Source organism: Euleptes europaea, chromosome 19 (genome assembly GCF_029931775.1).
Source record: "Euleptes europaea isolate rEulEur1 chromosome 19, rEulEur1.hap1, whole genome shotgun sequence".
Lineage (NCBI taxonomy): Eukaryota > Metazoa > Chordata > Lepidosauria > Squamata > Sphaerodactylidae > Euleptes > Euleptes europaea.
The window spans coordinates 19,178,601-19,198,767 of record NC_079330.1 but is presented as its reverse complement, the minus strand read 5'-3'; the positions used below and the strand labels follow the sequence as shown (position 1 = coordinate 19,198,767).

The window sequence follows — 20,167 nt, the reverse complement described above, 5'->3', positions numbered from 1 at the left end:
CTATAACCCACTGATTTGTTTTTTTTTGGCAGTCCACAGAATCCGTAACACTCTCCTCCAACACCACATTTCAAAGGAATCTATTTTCTTCCTAATAGGCTGACCGTATGTACGGTTTGAATGGGACAGCCCCATTTTTATCATATTTCCTGGCCGTCCCGTCTTTTTAATTAAAATGTCAATTTTGTCCTGTTTTGCACCTCATGACACTTCCAACGTTTATTTCCTATCAGTTCTGACATTTCTTATGCTGCATGCAAGCATAGCTGAGTAAATTCTCATCGAAAAAGTGCTCTGATCGGGTTACGCTAATATTACATAACCCCTGTCCCATTTTTGCCATCCCAATGTCCCGTTTTTGCCTCAAGGAAATATGGTCAGCCTACTAATAGTTAAGAGAATAAACTGTGCTATTCTCAACAGCACCACCCTAGCTGCAATATTGGGATATTAATACTGATCTACTTTGTAGCGCTGTTGGAAGAAGTACAGCAAGATAATTTGCGTGCAATGTTTTGGACACTGATAGTGCTATATACGGCTTGGCGTTGCTATTAAGTCAATGTTTTCATTTATTTTCAGGCGGAACGGGAACCCTGACACCTGTATTTCTGCTCAGCTCACCCTGTCTCAGTTTTCAGGCTGCAAACTCAGATTGGAAAGAGCGGCTTCAATTCATAGTTGACCCCCACCCCTCAAACACAGATTTGCCTGCTTGAGAATGCTCTGATGTTCTAAATAATTTTCGTCCAGCAAAATGGCAGGGGTGGAGCTCTGTGAACCAACTGAACTATATAACATACTGAACCAGGCAATGATGCATTCCAGGTTGACAGAGCCAAACTATTTATGTTTATTGGGTAAGTAAAGGGCATGGTCAAAGTGGACAGTATGCCTAACCTGCATCACAGTTTTTATAAAGATAAACTAGAAAATGATGTTACCAGCTGCTTTCAGTCCCCATTGGGGAGAAAAGCAGGTATAAATATCTAAATAAAGATTCATAAATAATAGGGAAGGGAAGCAGTTGTAGGATGTGCGTGTGTTAAGTGCCGTCAGGCCGCTTCTGACTTATGGCAACCCTATGAATTAATGACCTCCAAAACATCCTATTATTAATGGCCTTGCTCAGGACTTGCAAACTGAGGGCCGCGGCCTCCTTGATTGAGTCAGTTCATCTCGTTATGGGTCTTCCTCTCTTTTTTGCTGCCTTCAACTTTTCCTAGCATTACCGTCTTTGTAGGATTGTAGGAGACAAGCTAATAATTAGATGCATCGGAGGGTGGACTCTCTAGTATTAAAAACTGGTTTGAAAACAACAGTGTTATAAAAATGTACATACATATGAATTGTGGGAAAGGAAATGCCTGCTGTTCTGGCTGCACTCCCCTCTGTCCCCAAAATTTCTGCATCTCCCCTCCCCCACAAGATTTGTAGATCACCCCACTAAGAATTGTGCTCACTAGTAGAGGTTCTCCTCATTCTGCTGCCACTGATCTGAGCTGGGGTTTGAACTGACAAACATGTCTGCAAAGCATATGCCCCTTTCAAAACTGCTGCTCACCTGTTGCCCTTCCCCAACACGTGCCATGCCTGCACCAGCCCTCTCTGCATTCAAGAGTTTAGTCTCCTGGCCCAACCAGTCTAGTAGAAGAGTTAATGGAAGTAGTTATCAGATTGGTTCTTTCCCCACCTTTTCCGAGTAACCTGCTGTTGTCCCAAAGCTCTTCTCCAAAAATTGGAAGTGATTCCTAGGCGAAACACACCATAGGACGGGGTGCTGTAGGAAGAATCGTTCTTCCACTTGTGGCTTGCATCAGGAGAGGGAGGCAATTTTTCCTACTTGTTGCTGCAATTCCTTATCCTGTGGTGCTGATTAAGTTTATGAGGCTCTCCTGTTTCTCAGGGAGGTGTTTCAGGATGGAGGGAAGGGCAAGGCAGAGAAAGATCTGTTTTGCCAACTTCTTCCATGGAGCCTTCCACTGGATCCACCCTTTGGAAGAGAAAGATATGTGTGCCAAAGTCAGCATCTGCTGTTTGCTGGGTAGCAGGACAAAGGCCTGTGCCAGAAAAGAACTGCCATGCCTTAAACTTTGCAGATCTCTCACCCTTACTGGTTGTATCATATGGGAACCGTCTGTTTTCTTACAGCCTTTGGCTTACAAGGGCTAGTAACTTCTTGGACTTAAAAACAAAAAAGAACACTCAGGTTCTTGGGATCCCACAGGTTATACCTCATTCTCAGGACCACCCGGGAGGCCTAGCCTTCCTCACTAGGAGAGGTTGCTGTGTTTCCAGTTGAGGCTTTAAAGAAATGAATAGACAGTGATAATCGAACCCCAGTGACTGTTTTGAATTCGACAGAGCGATCCTGAGGGTTGCCCATGCAGCTGACTGTCAGTGTAACTGTGGCACCGCTAGATCTCTCCCTAAAGAGCTTGTTAGGCGGAGCCCAGCAGGAAAAAGAGTTAGTAGCTGGGTTTCAGTGGCTGCATCCCCAGCAACTGCACCATAGCATCCCATACAGGTGTTGTGGAGAAGCGGCGGGGCTGTGATGGACAGCGCAGGCAGAAGCAATCGGGGGCTAACAGGCAAGGAGGCCAAGCCCAGCACCTGTCACAGCCCTGGAGCGGGAAGGGGTGTGGCCATGGATGCTGGTTCCATGTCCGCAACGCACCCCTTCGCCCCCTTAAAGGGTCTGAGTCCTGTTGGTAGCCCCTGGCATGCTGACAGAGTTGGGAAGGGCCCTGCTATACCATGCCACCTTCCCTCCCATATAAGCAAATAATTATTTCATATTTTTCTACAAGCTGATATCTCACAAATTTTTACCCCAGTTGACCCTGCAGGTGGCTTCTGCTTTATAATTAGAATAAAAAACGGATACAAAGTATCTGACTAGTAAGACAATCTGTAAAATCACAATAAAAACAATTTTTTATGTGCCATCAAGTCACAGCTGACTTATGTTGACCCTGTAAGAGATGTTCGGAGGTGGTTTGCCATTGCCTGCCTCAGCATCACGACCCTGGTATTCCTTGGAGGTCTCCCATACAAATACTAACCAAGGGCCAACCCTGCTTTGCTTCTGAAATCTGACTAGATAAGGCTAGATTGGAGCTATCCAGGTCAGGGCGTGAAAACAGTGTGTGTGTAAAGTGCCGTCAAGTCGTAGCCGACTTATGGCGACCCCTTGTGGGGTTTTCATGGCGAGAGACTAACAGAGGTGGTTTGCCAGTGCCTTCCTCTGCACAGCAACCCTGGCATTCCTTGGTGGTCTCCCATCCAAATGCTAACCAGGGCTGACCCTGCTTAGCTTCTGAGATCTGACGAGATCAGGCTAGCCTGGGCCATCCAGGTCAGTAAGAACAGTAGCCCCCACAAAAAGTCAAATGCAAAATTGAAAAGATCAGGTCAGTCACAATGTCCAATTATGTAGAAACAAACAGGACAGGTAAAGTCACATCTGAGTAAAGGAAAGGTTTCTCCCCTGTGTCTGAAACAAAGTGGATTTGATACCAAGTGGCTCTCGGGGAAGAGGGTGTTTCCAAAGGGAGGTGGCACCACCGCAAATCCATGATAAATACTGCCTTGTTACCTTCCTCCTTTTTTTCTCTCAGAGTAGCAGTGGCGAGGAGGATTTTCGCAATAATTTTTGCATAAAAGGGTGGGTGTGATCTTGCAAAACCCAACCTGTGCCAGTGGGAATCGGGGGGGGGGGGGGACACACAGACTTGCATAACTCAAGTGGGTCCAGTTTAGAACACAACCACTTATGGGAAGGGGCGGGGGAGAGGCACTGGTCTTTGTGAATTGTTTTCAAAATGAAACCTTATTCTCAAAGCTAGCTCTGTCGCTTTAAACAGCAGTTGTCACATCACCAGTTTCAAAGCCTGTTTTTCAATGTCAACCCAGTGCTTTCTCTTGGGGTGGCAGCCCCACCGCCCTCACCCAGCCTAAAGCCTTGCCCATTCCACATTAATCTCTATATTCCATGTCACTAGGCACAGTTGTCCCCAAAGAATAAACATAACACACAATCCAAATATCTTATCTGTCACATCAGGGCGGCGTCTGTGTTCTCACACATTCCAGCTGTCCCTATTTGCCAGGGACCATCCCTGTTTTATGGATCCTGCCCCCGGGAAATCAGTATCTGTATGTTACTGTTTTCTGCCTTTTGGGGATGCCTCTCTAAAATGCTGTTAGCACAGGTTGCCTTGTCAATCCTGGTGGTTTACCCCTACCCCCAGTGCTTTAGAAGGGAAATCTGTGAGTGGGCAGATGGCTGCCTCTTGGCTCTAGCGCCCACACAGGCGCGCACACAAACATTCAGGCAGCATGCAGTAGTACACAACTTGTCAACTTACGCCCTGCAGCTGCTGCGGTATGTTCAGATCTGTTGATAATGTATCGTAGGACAATTATGGTTTTGCCAAGCATATCTTTACCTGAAAGAGAAAAAAAAACCCTTCTGGCTTTGAAATCGCTGGAAGACTAAATTAATATGACACACAGGAGTCAGAGCAAAGGCTTTGTTTTATTTATTTAAGTTGGGAACCCAAAGAGGTTTACTTTGTCGAAGACCATGGATTATTTTGGTGGGAAAGGAGAGAACTTACCAAGATAAGAGACAGTAGCTTGCCCTAGGCCAGTGGTTCCCAACCTTTTTTCACTTGCACTACCCATTTCTATAAATTGTACCCTTCATATTACCAAAATGTTTGTCATTAACATAGTTGCTGTTATTTCAAATTTATATTTCCACCATTATTTGTTTTTTTTTTCTTCATGTACCCCTAAATGTCCTGGTTTGTACCCCAGAGGGTACATATACCCCAAGTTGGGAATCACTGCCTTTGGCCATCTAGTAAATTCCTTGCTGAAGTTTGTAAAAACATAAGAAAAGCCATACTGGATCAGACAAAGGCCCATCAAGTCCAGCAGTCTGTTCACACAGTGGCCAACCAGGTGCCTCTAGCAAGCCCCCAAACAAGACGACTGCGGCAGCATCCTGCCTGGGCTTTACAGCACCTAATATAATGGGCATGCTCCTCTGATACTGGAGAGAACAGGTATGCATCATGACTAGTATTCATTTTGACTAATAGCTATGGATAGCCCTCTCCTCCATGAACATGTCCCCTCTCCTCTTAAAGCCTTCCAAGTTGGCAGCCATCAGCACATCCTGGGGCAGGGAGTTCCACAATTTAACTATGCGTTGGGTGAAGAAATATTTCCTTTTATTTGTTTTGAATCTCTCACCCTCCAGCTTCAGTAGATGACCCGCTTTTTGGTATTATGAGAGAGGGAGGAAAGCTTCTCCCCGTCCACTCTCTCCATACCAGCCATAATTTTATAGACCTCTGTAAAAATGTGTATTATGGTTATTGCGGAAGCCCCAGTGGTACAGTTGTTTCTTGCACAGGGTGGACAGCTCTGGGTTGGGAAATACCTGGAGATTTTGGGGTGGAACCTGAGGAGGGGAGGGGCTTCAATGGGGTATAATGCCATGATAGAGTCCAGGGGGACTGATCTCTGTTGCCTGGAGATCAGTTGTAATAGAAGGAGATCTCCAGCCAGCACCTGGAGGTTGGCAACCCTATTTCTGCATCAAGCACATTTATTTATGCCTTGCCTTTCTCTCCAGTGGGGACCCAAAGAGGCTTATATTAGTCTCTTCTCCATTTTATCCTCACAACAACCCCCTGAGGTAGGTTAGGATGAGAGAGCGACTGACCTAACGTCACCCACCCAGTAAGCTTCCATGGCAGAGTGGGGACTCATACCTGGGTCTCCCAGATCCTAGTCTGACACTCTAACCGCTACTCCAAATAATGTGTAAAAGGGGAGCTCAGACAGTGACCGGCATGAGAATTGGGGGTGTTAAAAGGTATTGTTGATGAAATATTGGAGAGTATTGGTCCTCCCTTCTCTTATTTTTTCACCACCACAACATTATGGGTTAGGTGAGCATCCAAGAGAGAGCCCAAGGCCCCAGGTCCCCCCGGGCACCTTAACTGAGCATGGATTTTAACATGGGCCTCCCCGGTTCAGCACTGTAACCACTGTGCCACACTATCTGCCCTTTTACTGATTGAACACATGAAGCTGCCTTCTACTGAATCAGACCCTTGGTCCATCAAAGTCAGTATTGTCTGTTCAGACCGGCAGCAGCTCTCCAGGGTCTCAGGTGGAGGTCTTTCATGTCACCTACTTGCCTAGTCCCTTTAACTGGAGATGCCGGGGATTGAACCTGGGAGCATGCCATTGAGATGCTTTACCACTAAGCCACAGACCCTCCCAGTTGAGCCTTGGCATTTGTCCACAGGTCCCGGAGCTTTTCATGGTGTGGGACCAAGGTGGCCACTGTGATTTCCTGATTGTATCGGAGAGGAAATCCTAGAACAGGATTAGTGACTTATCAAGAAGGTGTAGGAATGTTCAAGGAAGAGCAGGATGACCCTGTCTTCTCCCACTCACGCGGGTCAATCACCCTGTAAGCTTGTTGATGATCCCAGACAATACAATTTATAGGCCCACTGAGCTGGCATCTTTAGCTACAACCAAAGCCTCGGTGCCAGAAATCACTCAAATGTGTATTGGGAGAGATCTGGTGATGCGCTATGAAAAACGAATTAGTCATTTGTCTGGATTGTTTCTGGATTTTGTCTGGATTATAACTACTGATTGTATGCTGGTCTTTGTAACAATAAAGAGTAATTGTCTGGATTGTTTTTACTTATAAATTACTTACTTTATTACACTAAATGTGTCTACAGTTATTTTTTTTTCCAAAACAGTTTACAACAAATGGCTTTTTAAAAATAACAAGTTCAAGGGCCATCAGTACTGCTGACAATTCAGGGGTTTTTTAAACAAAGAATCTTGATGGGAGAGACTCATCTGTTGATTTTGGCCTAGTATAGGAAGAGAAAAGGGGAAGAGGGAGAGGACACAGATTCTGCCCAGACGCCTCCAGTTACGTATCTTTGCTTCAGGGGTTTGATCCATTGGCCTGTCTGCATTTTTGTTTGTGTGCTGTTCATTTTCAGATGCTCGTACTAAGCGGGAGTACAACGAAAACCACGTGATAACAGCCCTAAGAGTGAAACAGGCGAGTTGTGTTTTTGGACACTTTGGTCATCTGTTCATGTTATCTGTGGTTTGGCTAGAATCTCAGTGAAGTAGTATGTGCTTCTCAGCTGAGCGGGCGCTGGCACTGCTATGAGGTGAGGCTTGGGGGTCATGGGGTAGGAAACAAAGCAATCTGATCTGTAAGTCCACAGATGTTCTTCCTGCACAGACCCTAAGGCAACTGAGCCGTAGGCCATTTATGCATGGCTGTTTCCTTGCTGTCACCCCTGCCAACTACTTCGGGGCTTCACTTTGATTATGCTTGCATTTTCCTACCTTCAGAGGTTGCCTCGCTTTCCCTGAGGATTTCCGTGCGTTTTGCCCACGTTTTCTGGATTCGTGTCTAGCCAGCATCTAGAAAATGCAGGCAAAACGTGCGGAAACGTGGGGAGGCGACCTCTGACGGTTGGCAAATGCAAGCATAATCAAAGCAAAGCCCTGAAGTAGGTGCCAGGGTGACCGTGAGGAAACAGCCTTGCATAAATGGCCATATAGTTCACTGCATCGTCTGTCTGTATTCACAGGAACACACATGAACACACATGAAGCTGGCTTATACTGATTCAGACCCTTGGTCCATCAAAGTCAGTACTCTGACCACATGAACACATGAAGCTGCCTTATAATGAATCAGACCCTTGGTTCATTAAAGTTAGTATTGTCTACTCAGACCGGCAGCAGCTCTTCAGGGTCTCAGGCAGAGGTCTTTCACATCACCTACTTGCCTAGTCCTTTTTTAACTGGAGATGCCGGGGATTGGACCTGGGACCTTCTGCATGCCAAGCAGATGCTCCACCACTGAGCCACAGCCTCTCTTTTCTGCCTCTGGTCTATCATCATCCTTATTTTTCTCTGTTTTCAAGAGGCCTTCTTAAATCTGTGTTAGTGTGAGACGCTAGAGCAGGGGTCCCCAACCTTTTTGAGCCTGCAGGCGCATTTGAAATTCTGACACGGTACGGTGGGAGCAGCAACAAAAATGGCTGCCGCAGGGGGTGGAGCCAGCCACAAAACGTTTGCCATGGCTTAACTTCAGTAACACAGTGCAGATCCTTTTGCTGTGGTGGCAGCTGTTTATCACTTGAATCCTTGTCACTAAGAAAATCCTGCAAATTAAAAATCACTCTAGGGCCCTGTTTCACAGGCTTTCTGCTCTGTATTTATTTTACTTTCTTTATACCCCACGTTTCTGCTTTAAAGAACCTGTTGGGCAAATACACACCACCTCAGTCCATTGACTTGGAATGCGTCCGATACTGCGTTGTGTACGATGGCAGAACAGATACTTTGGAAGCTGCTTTTGACATGGATTATGACTTACCGGAACTGGATGACGAACTAAAAGGTATTCCTACCTCTGCTGTTCCTATTGCTGCTAAGCGGGCCAACTGATTCTGTGTAATAGGCCTGGCTCACACATGACTCCGCATGGAGCCAGTTCTCACTGAGGAAGTAGTAAACATTTTTCTGGGCTGTCTCTCTTCAGACTTCAGGTAGGAGGGTGGCCAGGCCAGGATGTGGTGGACTCAAGGAAGCGAGAGAAAGAGAGACAGCCCAGAAAACTTTGGTAGGGAAAGCATTTCTGCCTGTGCTGAAAAAGAGTCCTTTTCACTGCTGAGGGACTACGTCTCCTCCTGCTGCTCCACTCAGCACATGTGTTAAGAGAGCCAGGAGGTACTCTGCTCTCTTCCCGCTCATGCTAGCAGCAGGTCCTTCCTAACAGTTCCTAACAAATCTTTTTTCCCCTCCCACTTAGACTGCGAAGGAGATCCAGAAGCTTTGATTGAAAAACGCAGGTTGTCACCTAAATTTAGTAAGTTGAGAGTTTTGTTTTGTTGCTGCGGTGTCAGGCTGGGAGCTGCAGTTCAGGAGTAGGGTTGCTAGCTCCAGGTTGGGAAATGCCTGGAGATTTGGGGGGGTGGAGCCTGAGAAGGGCAGGGTTTGGGGAGGGGTGGGACTTCAAAGGGGTATAATGCCATAGAGGCCACCTTCCATTTTCTCCAGGTGAATTGATCTTTATCGCCTGGAGACCGGTTGTATTAGTGGGAGATCTCCAGCCACGACCTGGAGGTTGGCAACCCTAGGTGTGAACCAGGTGTGCCATTTTGCCATGTGCCTGGTCCGACTCCCGTGCCCTCACAGTCAAACATGAGATGCAGGACACGATGCTCCCAAGCCAGGGTTGCCAGGTCCCTCTTTGTAACCGGTGGGAGGTTTTTGGGGCGGAGCCTCAGGAGGGCAGGGTTTGGGGAGGGGAGGGACTTCAGTGCCATAGAGTCCAATTGCCAAAGTGGCCATTTTCTTCAGGCGAACTGGTCTCTATCGGCTGGAGATCAGTTGCAATAGCAGGAGATCTCCAGCTACTACCTGGTGGTTGGCAACCCTATCCCAAGCACACAAGAGTCCTGTTTGGATCAGGTCTGCAACACGGGGGGGGAGAAGGGACTTGGTGACCAAAAATGACTTTGGCGGGTGCTGTTTGTCACAGTTGGGGGAGGTAGCCACGTAGTGGGGAGAGAATGGCCCATGGACACCCGGAGCCTCATAGAATCCTGCAGCCAGCCTTGTGGTTAACAGGAGCCCTTCAATACACTTCAGGTGGAACGCGGCTCCTGGGTCATCTCTCGGCAGTGGAGGAGTTGAAAGGCATGCTGGGTACAGGGGCGGCCATGATGCTAAAGCCTTACCCCCACTGTCCGGGGGCCCTGCTCTATTTGCGGCTGCCTTTACAGCAAACCAAGGGGGAAATCGCCCCTTCGGGGAGCGTGCTGGCAAGGGGCACCTGCTCCAACCGCCACTCCTTTGCGTCTTCCTGCAGATGCCAAACATGGATCCGCCGCACGCTGTGCCAGGATCATGCAGCTGTATACCCGCTTCCCTGTCCTGGTCCTTAGAGGCGGGTATGAGCTCTTCACCACCTGTTACCATTTCCTGAGGACCAGGAAGGTAATCTGGACGCCTCAGGTGAGAGGGGAATAACGTTGCTTTCGTGTGTCAGAGGAGCATGCCCATTATATTGGGTGCTTTGGAACACAGGCAGGATGCTGCTGCGGTCGTCTCGTTGGTGGGCTTCCTAGAGGCCCCTGGTTGGCCACTGTGAACAGACTGCTGGACTTGATGGGCCTTGGTCTGATCCAACATGGCTTTTCTTATGTACTGATGTTCTTAACCCTAAGCAGGTATCCTTCCACAGCAAAAAAATAAGAAAAAAGGGATGAAATAGGAACAGTGATTGATTGGGGTGGAGACCAGAAAGTAGGACCATCCCTGGTCAGTGGGGGCAGTCGGAGTACAGGTGCCGTCTTTATCGTGCTCCCTGTTTCTTAAGCAGTTGCTGCTGATTCATACATCCTCTTCCCTCTCCAAACTTCCTGAGGGACACCCTGCAATCTGAAAGCTGGGCAAGGCCACGATAGGAACCACAATCCCATTAATTCGTTGCTCTCTGCAGCAGCTTCTTTGATCTCTTTTTTTGCTTGAGTCACTATTAAAGGTAAAGGTCCCTTGTGCAAGCACTGGGTCATTCCTGATCCATGGGGTGACGTCGCATCCCGGCGTTTACTAGGCAGACTTTGTTTATGGGGTGGTTTGCCAGTGCCTTCCCCAGTCACCTTCCCTTTACCCCCAGCAAGCTGGGGACTCATTTTACCGACCTCGGAAGGATGGAAGGCTGAGTCGACCTTGAGCCGGCTATCTGAAACCGACTTCTGTCGGGATCGAACTCAGGTCGTGAGCAGGGCTTTTGACTGCAGTACTGCAGCTTACCACTCTGCGCCACGGAGCTCCTCTGAGTCACTCTTAGCATTAAAAAAATGTAGTTTGCATTCCTCATGTTGTTTGTTCTCAAGCCCTCAGAGGCAGATTGATGATCGGGTTGAGCTTGGGGTTGGGCCTGAGGAGAAGGGGGAGAAGAATGTGAATCCTGTGACAGACACGTTGGATGAAGCATACAAATGAGCCTCGCTATGCTTGTGTTGCTTAATTGATCCTTCTGTTGTTATCACGGGGAGGTGCCCCAACGCCCTCTTCCCCAACGAGGAGATTGCAAGCAGGAAAGCTGCACCTCCTAAGCATAGACTGGCAGGGCAAAAATTTACTGCTGAACAGACTTGGGTTGTATAGCAGCTTTTCAAGAACGGCTGAGACCCGGTGTGGTTTGTGGGTAATCTGTTAGGGTAGGATCTGGGGGACCCAGGATCGAACCTCCACTTGCCGTGGAAACTGGGCTGGTCTCAGACTATCCTGGGTTGTTATTATGAGGATAAAATGGAGGAGGAAAGAACAGTGTTGAAAGCTGCTTTGGGGGCCCTGTGGGTGAGCGGTGGTATAAATATCTCTTAACAGATGAAAAGAATACCAGCACACCTGAGCCAGCGTGGTGTAGTGGTTAAGTGTGGTGGACTCTAATATGGAGAACCAGGTTCGATTCCCTGCTCCTCCACATGAGGAGTGGACTCTAATCTGGAGGACCAGGCTCGATTCTCCACTCCGACACATGAAGCCTGCTGGGTGACCTCGGGCTAATCACAGTCCTCTCAGAACTCTCTCAGCCCCACCTGCCTCACAAGGTGCCTGCTGTTTGGGGGGAGGGGGAAGGGAAAGCGACTGTAAGCCGCTTTGAGACTCTATGGCATTATACCCCATTGAAGTCCCTCTCCTCCCAAACATCACCCTCCTTAGGCTCCGCCCCCTAAATCTCCAGGTATTTCTCAACCCTGAGCTGGCAACTCTACTTTTAAGCCCCCTGACCCAGCCCAGAACTTGAACTTGTATTGGTTTGGTAGGGTTCTGATTTCAGAGGTGTGTCCTTCATTGGTTCCTTTTGATTCTTCCACAGGAACTGGAGGAGCTCCTGCCTTACCCGGTTGAGATTGTTCCGGACAAGCTGTACATGGGAGATTACAGGCAAGCCTCCAATCAGCAGATGCAGAAGGATCTGAAAATCGTAGCCCATGTCAATGTCTCCGAGGAGACGGACACATTGTGAGTCGCACGGTGTAGGGCGATAGCACTGAACAGGGCTTCTCCTGCAGCCTTGTATAGGAGCCAAGAAAAGCGACTAGTCCTTAATAAAAAATGTATATTGGCCCACATATCCACAAAAAAGGAGCCAGCTGCTGTGAACCTTTATCTGTTGTGTAAAGTGCCATGGTTTTAGCTGTTGGTTGGCGTGGTGTAGTGGTTAGTCTTGAATGAGGGCTTGGGAGACCCACGTTTAAATGCTCTGGCTTTGTTTTAATGCTTTGTTTTAATGTTTTGTTAAATGCTTTGTTTTAATGTTTAAAGCAGGCGTGTCAAACTCATTTGTTGCAAGGGCCAGATATGTCATAAATGTCACTTGGTGAGGGCCGAGCCGTGCCTCGCCAGCCCAGATTGAGAGTGGCTGGCTCGCGGGCCGGATAAGAGCTCTCAAGGAGCCGGATTTGGCCCACGGGCCTTATGTTTGACATCCCTGGTTTAAAGGCTCCTGCTTTGTTTTAACTCTGTATCAGATTTCTGATTTGTTTTAAAATTTCTGCCATCCAAACCCTCTTGTGCTGTTGATGGGACATCCCAGCCATTGATGGTATAGACCTTTGACTGTCTAATCTATTGTGATGCTTAATGAGAAAGGTGGACTATTAATACCATTGATGAGGAGGATAACAATTCATATTCCCCACTCTGCCATGAAGCTTGCTGAGTGACTTTGGGCCCGTCGGTCTCTTTTTCTCTCCACCTAATCCTTCCCCGCGTGAGGATAAAAGGAGGAGAGGGAAAAACCACGCTTGTTGCTCTGAGCTGTGTAGTGGAAAGGCAAGATAAACACGTGAAAAATAGACAGTGGACTTAGTGCCCATTCAGAGAGCTAGGAACCCACAAAATGAGCTTCGGCTAAAAGGGTACAGGATCAGATCAGCAAGTAATCATATTAACTAATATAAAAAGTCACCCAGGACATATTTCAGGGAGGGGCAGCTCCCTGGTGGAGTGGATGCTTCGCATGCAGAAGATCTTGTATTCAGTCTTCAGATAAAAGACTATAAGAAGAAAGATCACGATGGGTAGCCGCGTTTGTCTGTAGCAGTAGAAAAGAGCAAGAGTCCAGTAGCACCTTAAAGAGTTACAAAATTTCTGGCAGGGTATGAGCTTTCGTGAGTCACAGCTCACTTCTTCAGATACTTCTTTGCTTTTAAGATGCTACTGGACTCTTCCTTTTTTCTACTGCTATCAGAAGAAGCTATACAAATATAAAATGTAAATTGTTTATCTCCAGCAGCAGCAGGTAAAGAAGACTAGCCTATCGGGGCCTTTAAAAGGCCATTGTGAACACTGTTGCCTTCAGACTTCTCTGAAATGTTTGGAAAGAGGAAGGGAGGCAGCTGTTCTGTGGAAGGGCATTCTGCTTCTCCGGGGCAGCCACCGTAAAGGCCCTGCTTACACATACAAGTCAACTTGGCCTATCTGTGTGCTGGAACCTAGAAAAGAGACTTGCTTGCTGATCTCTGAGCCTGGGGATGGGGGAGGAAGCCACATAATACCCTGGACCCAATTTTGGTTTAGGCTTTAAAAATCTGATAAGTTAATAATAAAGGTTCTTGGACACTAAGAGGCTGCGGTTTCCTGTAGCAATGCATTGGCTCAAGGCGCAGTGCTCCAGACCGGCCGTCAGAAGGCCTGCAGTTTAAGTCTGCTCTCAGCTGATGGCTCCAGTAATCGTGATATTCCCTGTCATCTGGAATGATCTCTTCCTTGTCATATTTGAAGGCCCCGAAAGCTGCCGCAATCCTTTCTCTTACAAGCCAAATAAGAGTTTTTCCGTCTCAAAAATATCATCTGGAATCTGCCTGATCTTCTCACTGGTGATTGTTTAAAACCTGCTTGATGCCCCTTGCTTGGATTTTTCCAAACACCAGGAAGAGGAGAAGGAAACAAAGGAGAAGAAGGGGAGTAGATTTTTATATCCCCACTTTTCTCTACCTTAAGGAGTCTCAAATCGGCTTACAATCACCTTCCCTTCCCCTCTCCCCCACAACAGACTCCCTGTGAGGTAGGTGGGGCTGAGAGAGTTCTGAGAGACCTGTGACTTGCCCAAGGTCGCCCAGCAGGTTTTATGTGGAGGAGTGGGGAACTGAACCCAGTTCTCCAGATTAGAGTCCGCCACTCTTAACCACTGCACCACGCTGGCTCTCAGATCTGAACAGATCTTCTCTTTGCTCTTTCTCAGCTTCCCAAAAAGCAGTAAGAACCTCCTTCACATACCCATTCCGGATTCTCCAGAGGGGAATATTTACCCCCACTTTTGTAAAATTTGCCACTTCATTGGTGAGTAGATCAAAATGTTACTCCTGGAGTTCACAGAAGCTTGATGTTTTTACATAATGCTCCCACCCAGGTTCCTCCCAACATCTTTGGGAACAAACCTGAATCCCAAAGGCTGGCTCAGGCCTCACCACCAATGGATATTTGCCATAGTACTTACATAGAACCTTCATGTTCAGGAGCAGTGTACCTCTGAATACCAGTTGCTGGAGGCAAACAAGGGGAGAGGGCTGCAGTCCTCATGCTAACTTTTTCTCACCATACAAGTTGACTTTAAAACAGAACTCCTCTTTTCCTGGAGCTTGTTTCCTTTCAAATTAGCACCTGATCTTAGAGTTGGAAGGGACCACCAGGGTCATCTAATCCAACCCCCTGCACAATGCAGGAAATTCACAACTACCTCCCCCTCCCCACATCCCCAGTGACCCATACTTCATGCCCAGAAGACGGCCAAGGTGCCCTCCCCTCTCATGATCTGCCTAAGGTTATAGAATCAGCATTGCTGACAGATGGCCATCTAGCCTCTTCTTAAAAACCTCCAGGGAAGGAGAGCTTACCACCTCCCGAGGAAGCCTGTTCCACTGAGGAACCGCTCTTTTAGAAAATTCTTCCTAATGTCTAGATGGAAGCTCTTTTGATTTAATTTCAACCCGTTGGTTCTGGTCCAACCTTCTGGAGCAACAGAAAACAACTCGGCACCATCCTCTATGTGACAGCCCTTCAAGTACTTGAAGATGGTTATCATGTCCCCTCTCAGTCTTCTCCTCTTCAGGCTAAACATACCCAGTTCCTTCAACCTTTCCTCGTAGACTTGGTCTCCAGACCCCTCACCATCTTGGTTGCCCTCCTCTGGACCCGTTCCAGCTTGTCTACATCTTTCTTAAATTGCGGTCCCCAAAACTGAACACAATACTCTAGGTGAGGTCTAACCAGAGCAGGGTAAAGCAATGCCATTATTATCGATGTAATAAAAGTTTTTCTTTTGTTTCTTCATCTAGATAGCCATAAAGGAAGAGTCCTGGTTTTCTCTCTCTCGGGTATAAGCAGGTGCAGCACTGTAGCGGTGGCCTATCTCATGCATACACACCACCTTACCTTAATGGTGGGTGCATCTACAGCAAAACGTTGTCGTCTTTTTCGGTTTAGGTGGTGTTGGAAAGGGCTGTCAAGTCACAACAGAATTATGGTGACCCTGTAGGGCAGGGGTGGGGAGCCTTTTTTCTGCCAAGGGCCATTTAGATATTTATAACATCATTCGCAGGCCATACAAAATTATCAACTTAAAAATTAGCCTGCTATATTTGGTCAAACATTTAGCCAAGAGGCACGATCGGAGATGGCTCCGAGTGTCTGCCACGTAGAGCGACTCGCTTTTGAGCTCTGCCATTCCCAGCTGGGCCTGAGAGATTCAGGCAGGGCAGCAAACACAAGACACAGTTTCTTGGGCGGTCCTAGCAGCTCCATAGCTAACGACTCTTCTTCAAGTGGGGGGGAAGGTTCCTTTTCTAGGCAAAACAAACTCACATCCGCCTTGACTAGAGGCTACTCCTGTCCGCGGGAGGGAGCGGATTGCCAGTCTTAGATCCTTCTGAGCTAGAGATCTGCCAGGACCCACGAAGGGCCAGACTGAATGATTTCGCGGGCCTTATATGGCCTCCAGGCCTGACGTTTCCCACCCCTGCCGTAGGGTTTTTAAGGCAAAAGACGTTTGGAGGTGGTTTACCTTTGCCTGCCTCCATGTGGTGGCAGATCTACTATGAAACTAATGAAACTTAAGCTTCAGGGCCCCTAATCCTGGAGGGGCCCTGAAGCAACTTTTTTTTTTAATGAGTGACTTTTGCAACAAAACCGATGGAGTTTTTTAAAAAGTGTTTGTTATTAAAATAAGGCTATTTTAGTGATAGAATCATAAGCCGATGGGTTGAAGTACTTAATATTGACCTTAGAATATGCTCTAATACCCATTTCATATGGCCTCAAAATGTCCCTGTAGCTGGTCAGATTTCAAAATTTTCTCGGGGGCTTGCAGTGCCTGAACTCCCAGCCGTATGGGCTTGCTGAGCTCGTTAGAATCTATCCATAGCCTACATTTTAGCATCTGGATCCTTGAATCCTTCGTTGGTGCACTGCTTAATAGTTCTATAGCTCAGCCCTTAGGCTAGAGCAAATTGGAACCATAAAAAGACATCTGAATTCTTAATTCATGCTGCACCTGTCTGACCACCTTGTTCTCCATCATTTGGGCCTCGAGGTCCTTGCAAGGGCAGCAAGGCCCTTTGGACCTTGTTGGATGTCGCCCTAACGTTGCTGGTTGCACAGGGGGGGCCATAACAGTTCAAGCTTCAGGATCCCAAAAATGTAGGTCTGCCACTGCCTAGGTGTGGGCTGAGAGAGAGCTGAGTGATTTCCACACCTCCCTGCCCACACCCGATGCTGTTTCTCTTCTCCACAGCTGGCATGCTTTTTACTGTCTACTTTTGTAATTGGTAGTGGCTATATCACTATAGTGTCATTACGTTATAGCAATATAACTACTACCAATTTAAAAAGAAACAGCTGGCAAAAAGCATGGTAGTGGCGGGGGAATGGTAGGCGTGAGGGGATACTCCAGGAAATACCCCATCGTGTGGAAGCTCTGTCATTGTGAATGCAAAGGCAGGGGTAATGAATGGGGAGTTGTCCCCATGTGGAAGCAACCATAGTTGAGCTTGCCTCTCTTGTATCAACCTATAATCTTTCAGATCTTGCAGATCCTGAGCCTGGAACCTGCTACCACTGCTGGATTAAGCCAGCAGAAGCTTAGTTTCTTTCCCTGCCCCGCCTCCCGGTTCTGGAACTGGTGCAGGCAACCATTTGGGGTGCCAGGCCTGGATGGGAGAGTAGCTGACTTTTCAACTCTTCGCTTAGCTACTGAAACAAGTAGTATGAACCAGTGGGGCCAGAATGGCATTAATACTTGTGTTTCCCTGGTGATGAAATTTACAACATTTCTTAAGCAGAATTTTCTGTCCAAAGCTGCAGTGCTGTTCACGCTTTCTTGGGGAGTATATGCCCTTGAATACAGCCGAACTTCATTCTAAATATACAGACATAGGATTGCACAGAAAATCTGCTAGACAAAAGACTTAGGGCCAAACTAGATATTACCATGTCCAGGGGTACAGCCTGTGGACGCTCTTGCCATTTTAGAGCTGAACTCATCCATTTAAAAATTCCAGGAGGGTTTCCCACCACCTGTCCCTTTTCAAGTGCCAATGGCATTGGTGTCTACACCATAACCTCCAGTTTGGCCCTTAGACAGATCATCGTGACCCACCTTCATTGTCTAGAAGACTGGCCAAATTCTCTGAGACCATTAGCTAAGTGCACCCCTGCAGAGCTGGATAGAGAAACTGTTCTGCCATTCCTCATGACCGATCCATGCTCTCTGACTGTCTTTGTAGAAAGCTTGGAGCTGCATCCAGAAGTGCAAAGCGAACATGCGGCCAAACCGGGGGTTTGTGCAACAGCTGTCACAGTGGGAACGCCACATCTACATGACAGCAATCACTGATATCTCTGAGCCATTTTTCTGACCGAAGGCAGCTGGCGAAGAAGGGTTCCGAAATGCTGATTGTACGGAGAGTGGTCTTGTGGGAAGAGTGTGGGGTTTTTTTTTAACTCTTTACACACCTTTTGATGATCTTATCCTGAACTGTTTGTAATCTGTGCTGGAGGCAGTATTAAGGCCTTCTGTGAGTTTCACTGTGGAATAAATAGATGAGTTTGGATCCAGACTAATTTTTTCAGTCAATGGAAGGCACTTCTGTCAATGTTATAAAAGTTTGAAACTCCCCACCCCACCCCCCCAAAAAAAACCTTGCTCCTGGGGGACAGGGAACAATTTTGGAGAGCTCACTGGGCTATAGTGGACATGGGGAAGCAGAAAAGTTCCGTTTCTTGGACAGGAGTCCCTGACTTTAGCGGAAACAGAAGCTTGGTTCAGCCTGTGAGATGTTATCTTGATCGCAAGAGCATGGGGAAGGAGGTTCTGACCTCCGCCACTGGCCAGAAGCTCAAGGGCCGCTGGGTAGCTGCACCCCTCTTCCGTTCCAGCAAGGGAAAGAGCTGCTTGGCCCTCAACTGCTTGGTCTGATCTTCTGCTCCATTTCCTTTTGCATCTTGCCTTACATTTAGCCTGAGGATAAGGGCCTGTATCATTTCTGTGCAGCGTTCTGTATTGAATGTTAAAGGATGTGAACCACTCGGGGAGATGTTTTTCATAGGAAAAGCAGGATCAAAATCCAATAAATCAATTGTGCAACCTGTTGAAAATATCTAATAAGGGGAGGGGCCGTGGCTCAGTGGTAGAGCATCTGCTTGGCATGCAGAAGGTCCCAGGTTCAATCCCCAGCATCTCCCATTAAAGGGACTAGGGAAGTAGGTGATGTGAAAGACCCTTGCCTGAGACCTTGGAGAACCGCTGCCAGTCTGAGTAGGCAATACTGACTTGGATGGACCAAGGGTCTGATTTAGTAGAAGGCAACTTCATATGTACCTTGAATCATACGTACCTTAAATGGTGGTGTTTTGGGAGAAGGGACAACTCTGAGCAGGCATGATGAGAAGGCTTGCGTTTTAAAGCTTCAAGGGGGATGGAAGAGTGGGTGCGCTAGTAAGCACTCATGGGGTAGTATCAGATAGTGGTTAGAATGTCAGACTGAGGAGACCTGGGTTTGGATCTGCCTTCTACTATGATGCTCACTAGATGGCCTTGGGCCAGTCACTCTCTTAGTGTAACCTCCTCCACAGGGTTGTTGTGTCAATAGAACAGGAAGGAGAGAACTGCATGTGCTGCCCTGTGCTCCATGGAAGAAAGGTGGGCGAAAAACGTAAAAGAGCACTTTTCAAGACTGATACCTAGGCTGCAGCTATGATAATGTTGCATAAAATTATTTCAGGAATTAGAAGTCAGGAATATGTTTGATATAATTTCTCTGTTGTTGACTCCTGTCTCTATACAAGACAGTGAATATATTCACAAGAGATCAGAACAACATATTTGTCTACTGACAATTTGTCTACTATCTGTATACTTAAGAACCCCTTAAAAGAGGACTGCGTCCGGATTCTTGCATCTGAATTGTCATTTCTTGGTCATTTTGTTATTGTACATTGTACACAGCAATAATCATTCTCAGCATATTCACAGTGTTTGCCACGGCTCTTCTTTTTTGTTTATCTACACTTATCTGCTTTTATAAAAGAAGAGTCGATCTCTTTGGCTGTTAGCCATGCAATCTCCATTTTGAGAGACACCATACTTAGGATTATCAGATACTGAGGATGAGGAACATGAGGTGGTTTTCCCCCCTATTGGATATATTTCTAAGTCTGAAAGGTGGTAGTCATCTATACCAAAATGTCTTGCAAGAGATTCTTCTTCTCCTTCAAAGACATGGAAATATTTTAAGTTTGGGATTTTTTTTCTTTAGAACTATTCAAAGTGTGGAGAGAGCAACCAGGTATACATCATCTAAAAAAAAAAGGTTTTTTTTTGGGGGGGTGTTCCCTTTTTGTCCTTCAGAACCCTTGTTTTATACAGATCATTTATTTATTTGGGGATTTGATTGAACAGATTTCTATCCCCCCAATAGCCTGGTGGCTTCCACAAGGAACTATAATCTCACAGTCCCCCCCCCCCAAAAAAAAGATAATATAAATGTATGTTTTAAAAACTACTGAATTAAAA

General features: G+C 47.0%; 1 protein-coding gene across 1 annotated transcript; it reads left to right on the top strand.

Annotated features, from left to right (window-relative positions):
- The first annotated feature begins 708 nt into the window (after positions 1-708).
- STYXL1 (serine/threonine/tyrosine interacting like 1) lies at positions 709-18,011 on the top strand. The gene is made up of 9 exons (XM_056865364.1): positions 709-860; positions 7,056-7,117; positions 8,335-8,479; positions 8,891-8,947; positions 9,953-10,098; positions 11,972-12,117; positions 14,342-14,439; positions 15,435-15,538; positions 17,880-18,011. The coding sequence occupies exons 1-9, from the start codon at positions 758-760 to the stop codon at positions 18,009-18,011; spliced, it is 993 nt and encodes a 330-aa protein (XP_056721342.1). The 5' UTR covers positions 709-757.
- Positions 18,012-20,167: the final 2,156 nt, after the last annotated feature.

Excerpts from the sequence above, each read along its gene's own strand:
- STYXL1 (XM_056865364.1), top strand. The coding sequence starts at position 758 with ATGGCAGGGGTGGAGCTCTGTGAACCAACTGAACTATATAACATACTG. Across the intron at positions 861-7,055 it reads AAACTATTTATGTTTATTGG|ATGCTCGTACTAAGCGGGAG; the intron begins GTAAGTAAAGGG and ends GTTCATTTTCAG. Across the intron at positions 15,539-17,879 it reads CACACCACCTTACCTTAATG|AAAGCTTGGAGCTGCATCCA; the intron begins GTGGGTGCATCT and ends CTGTCTTTGTAG.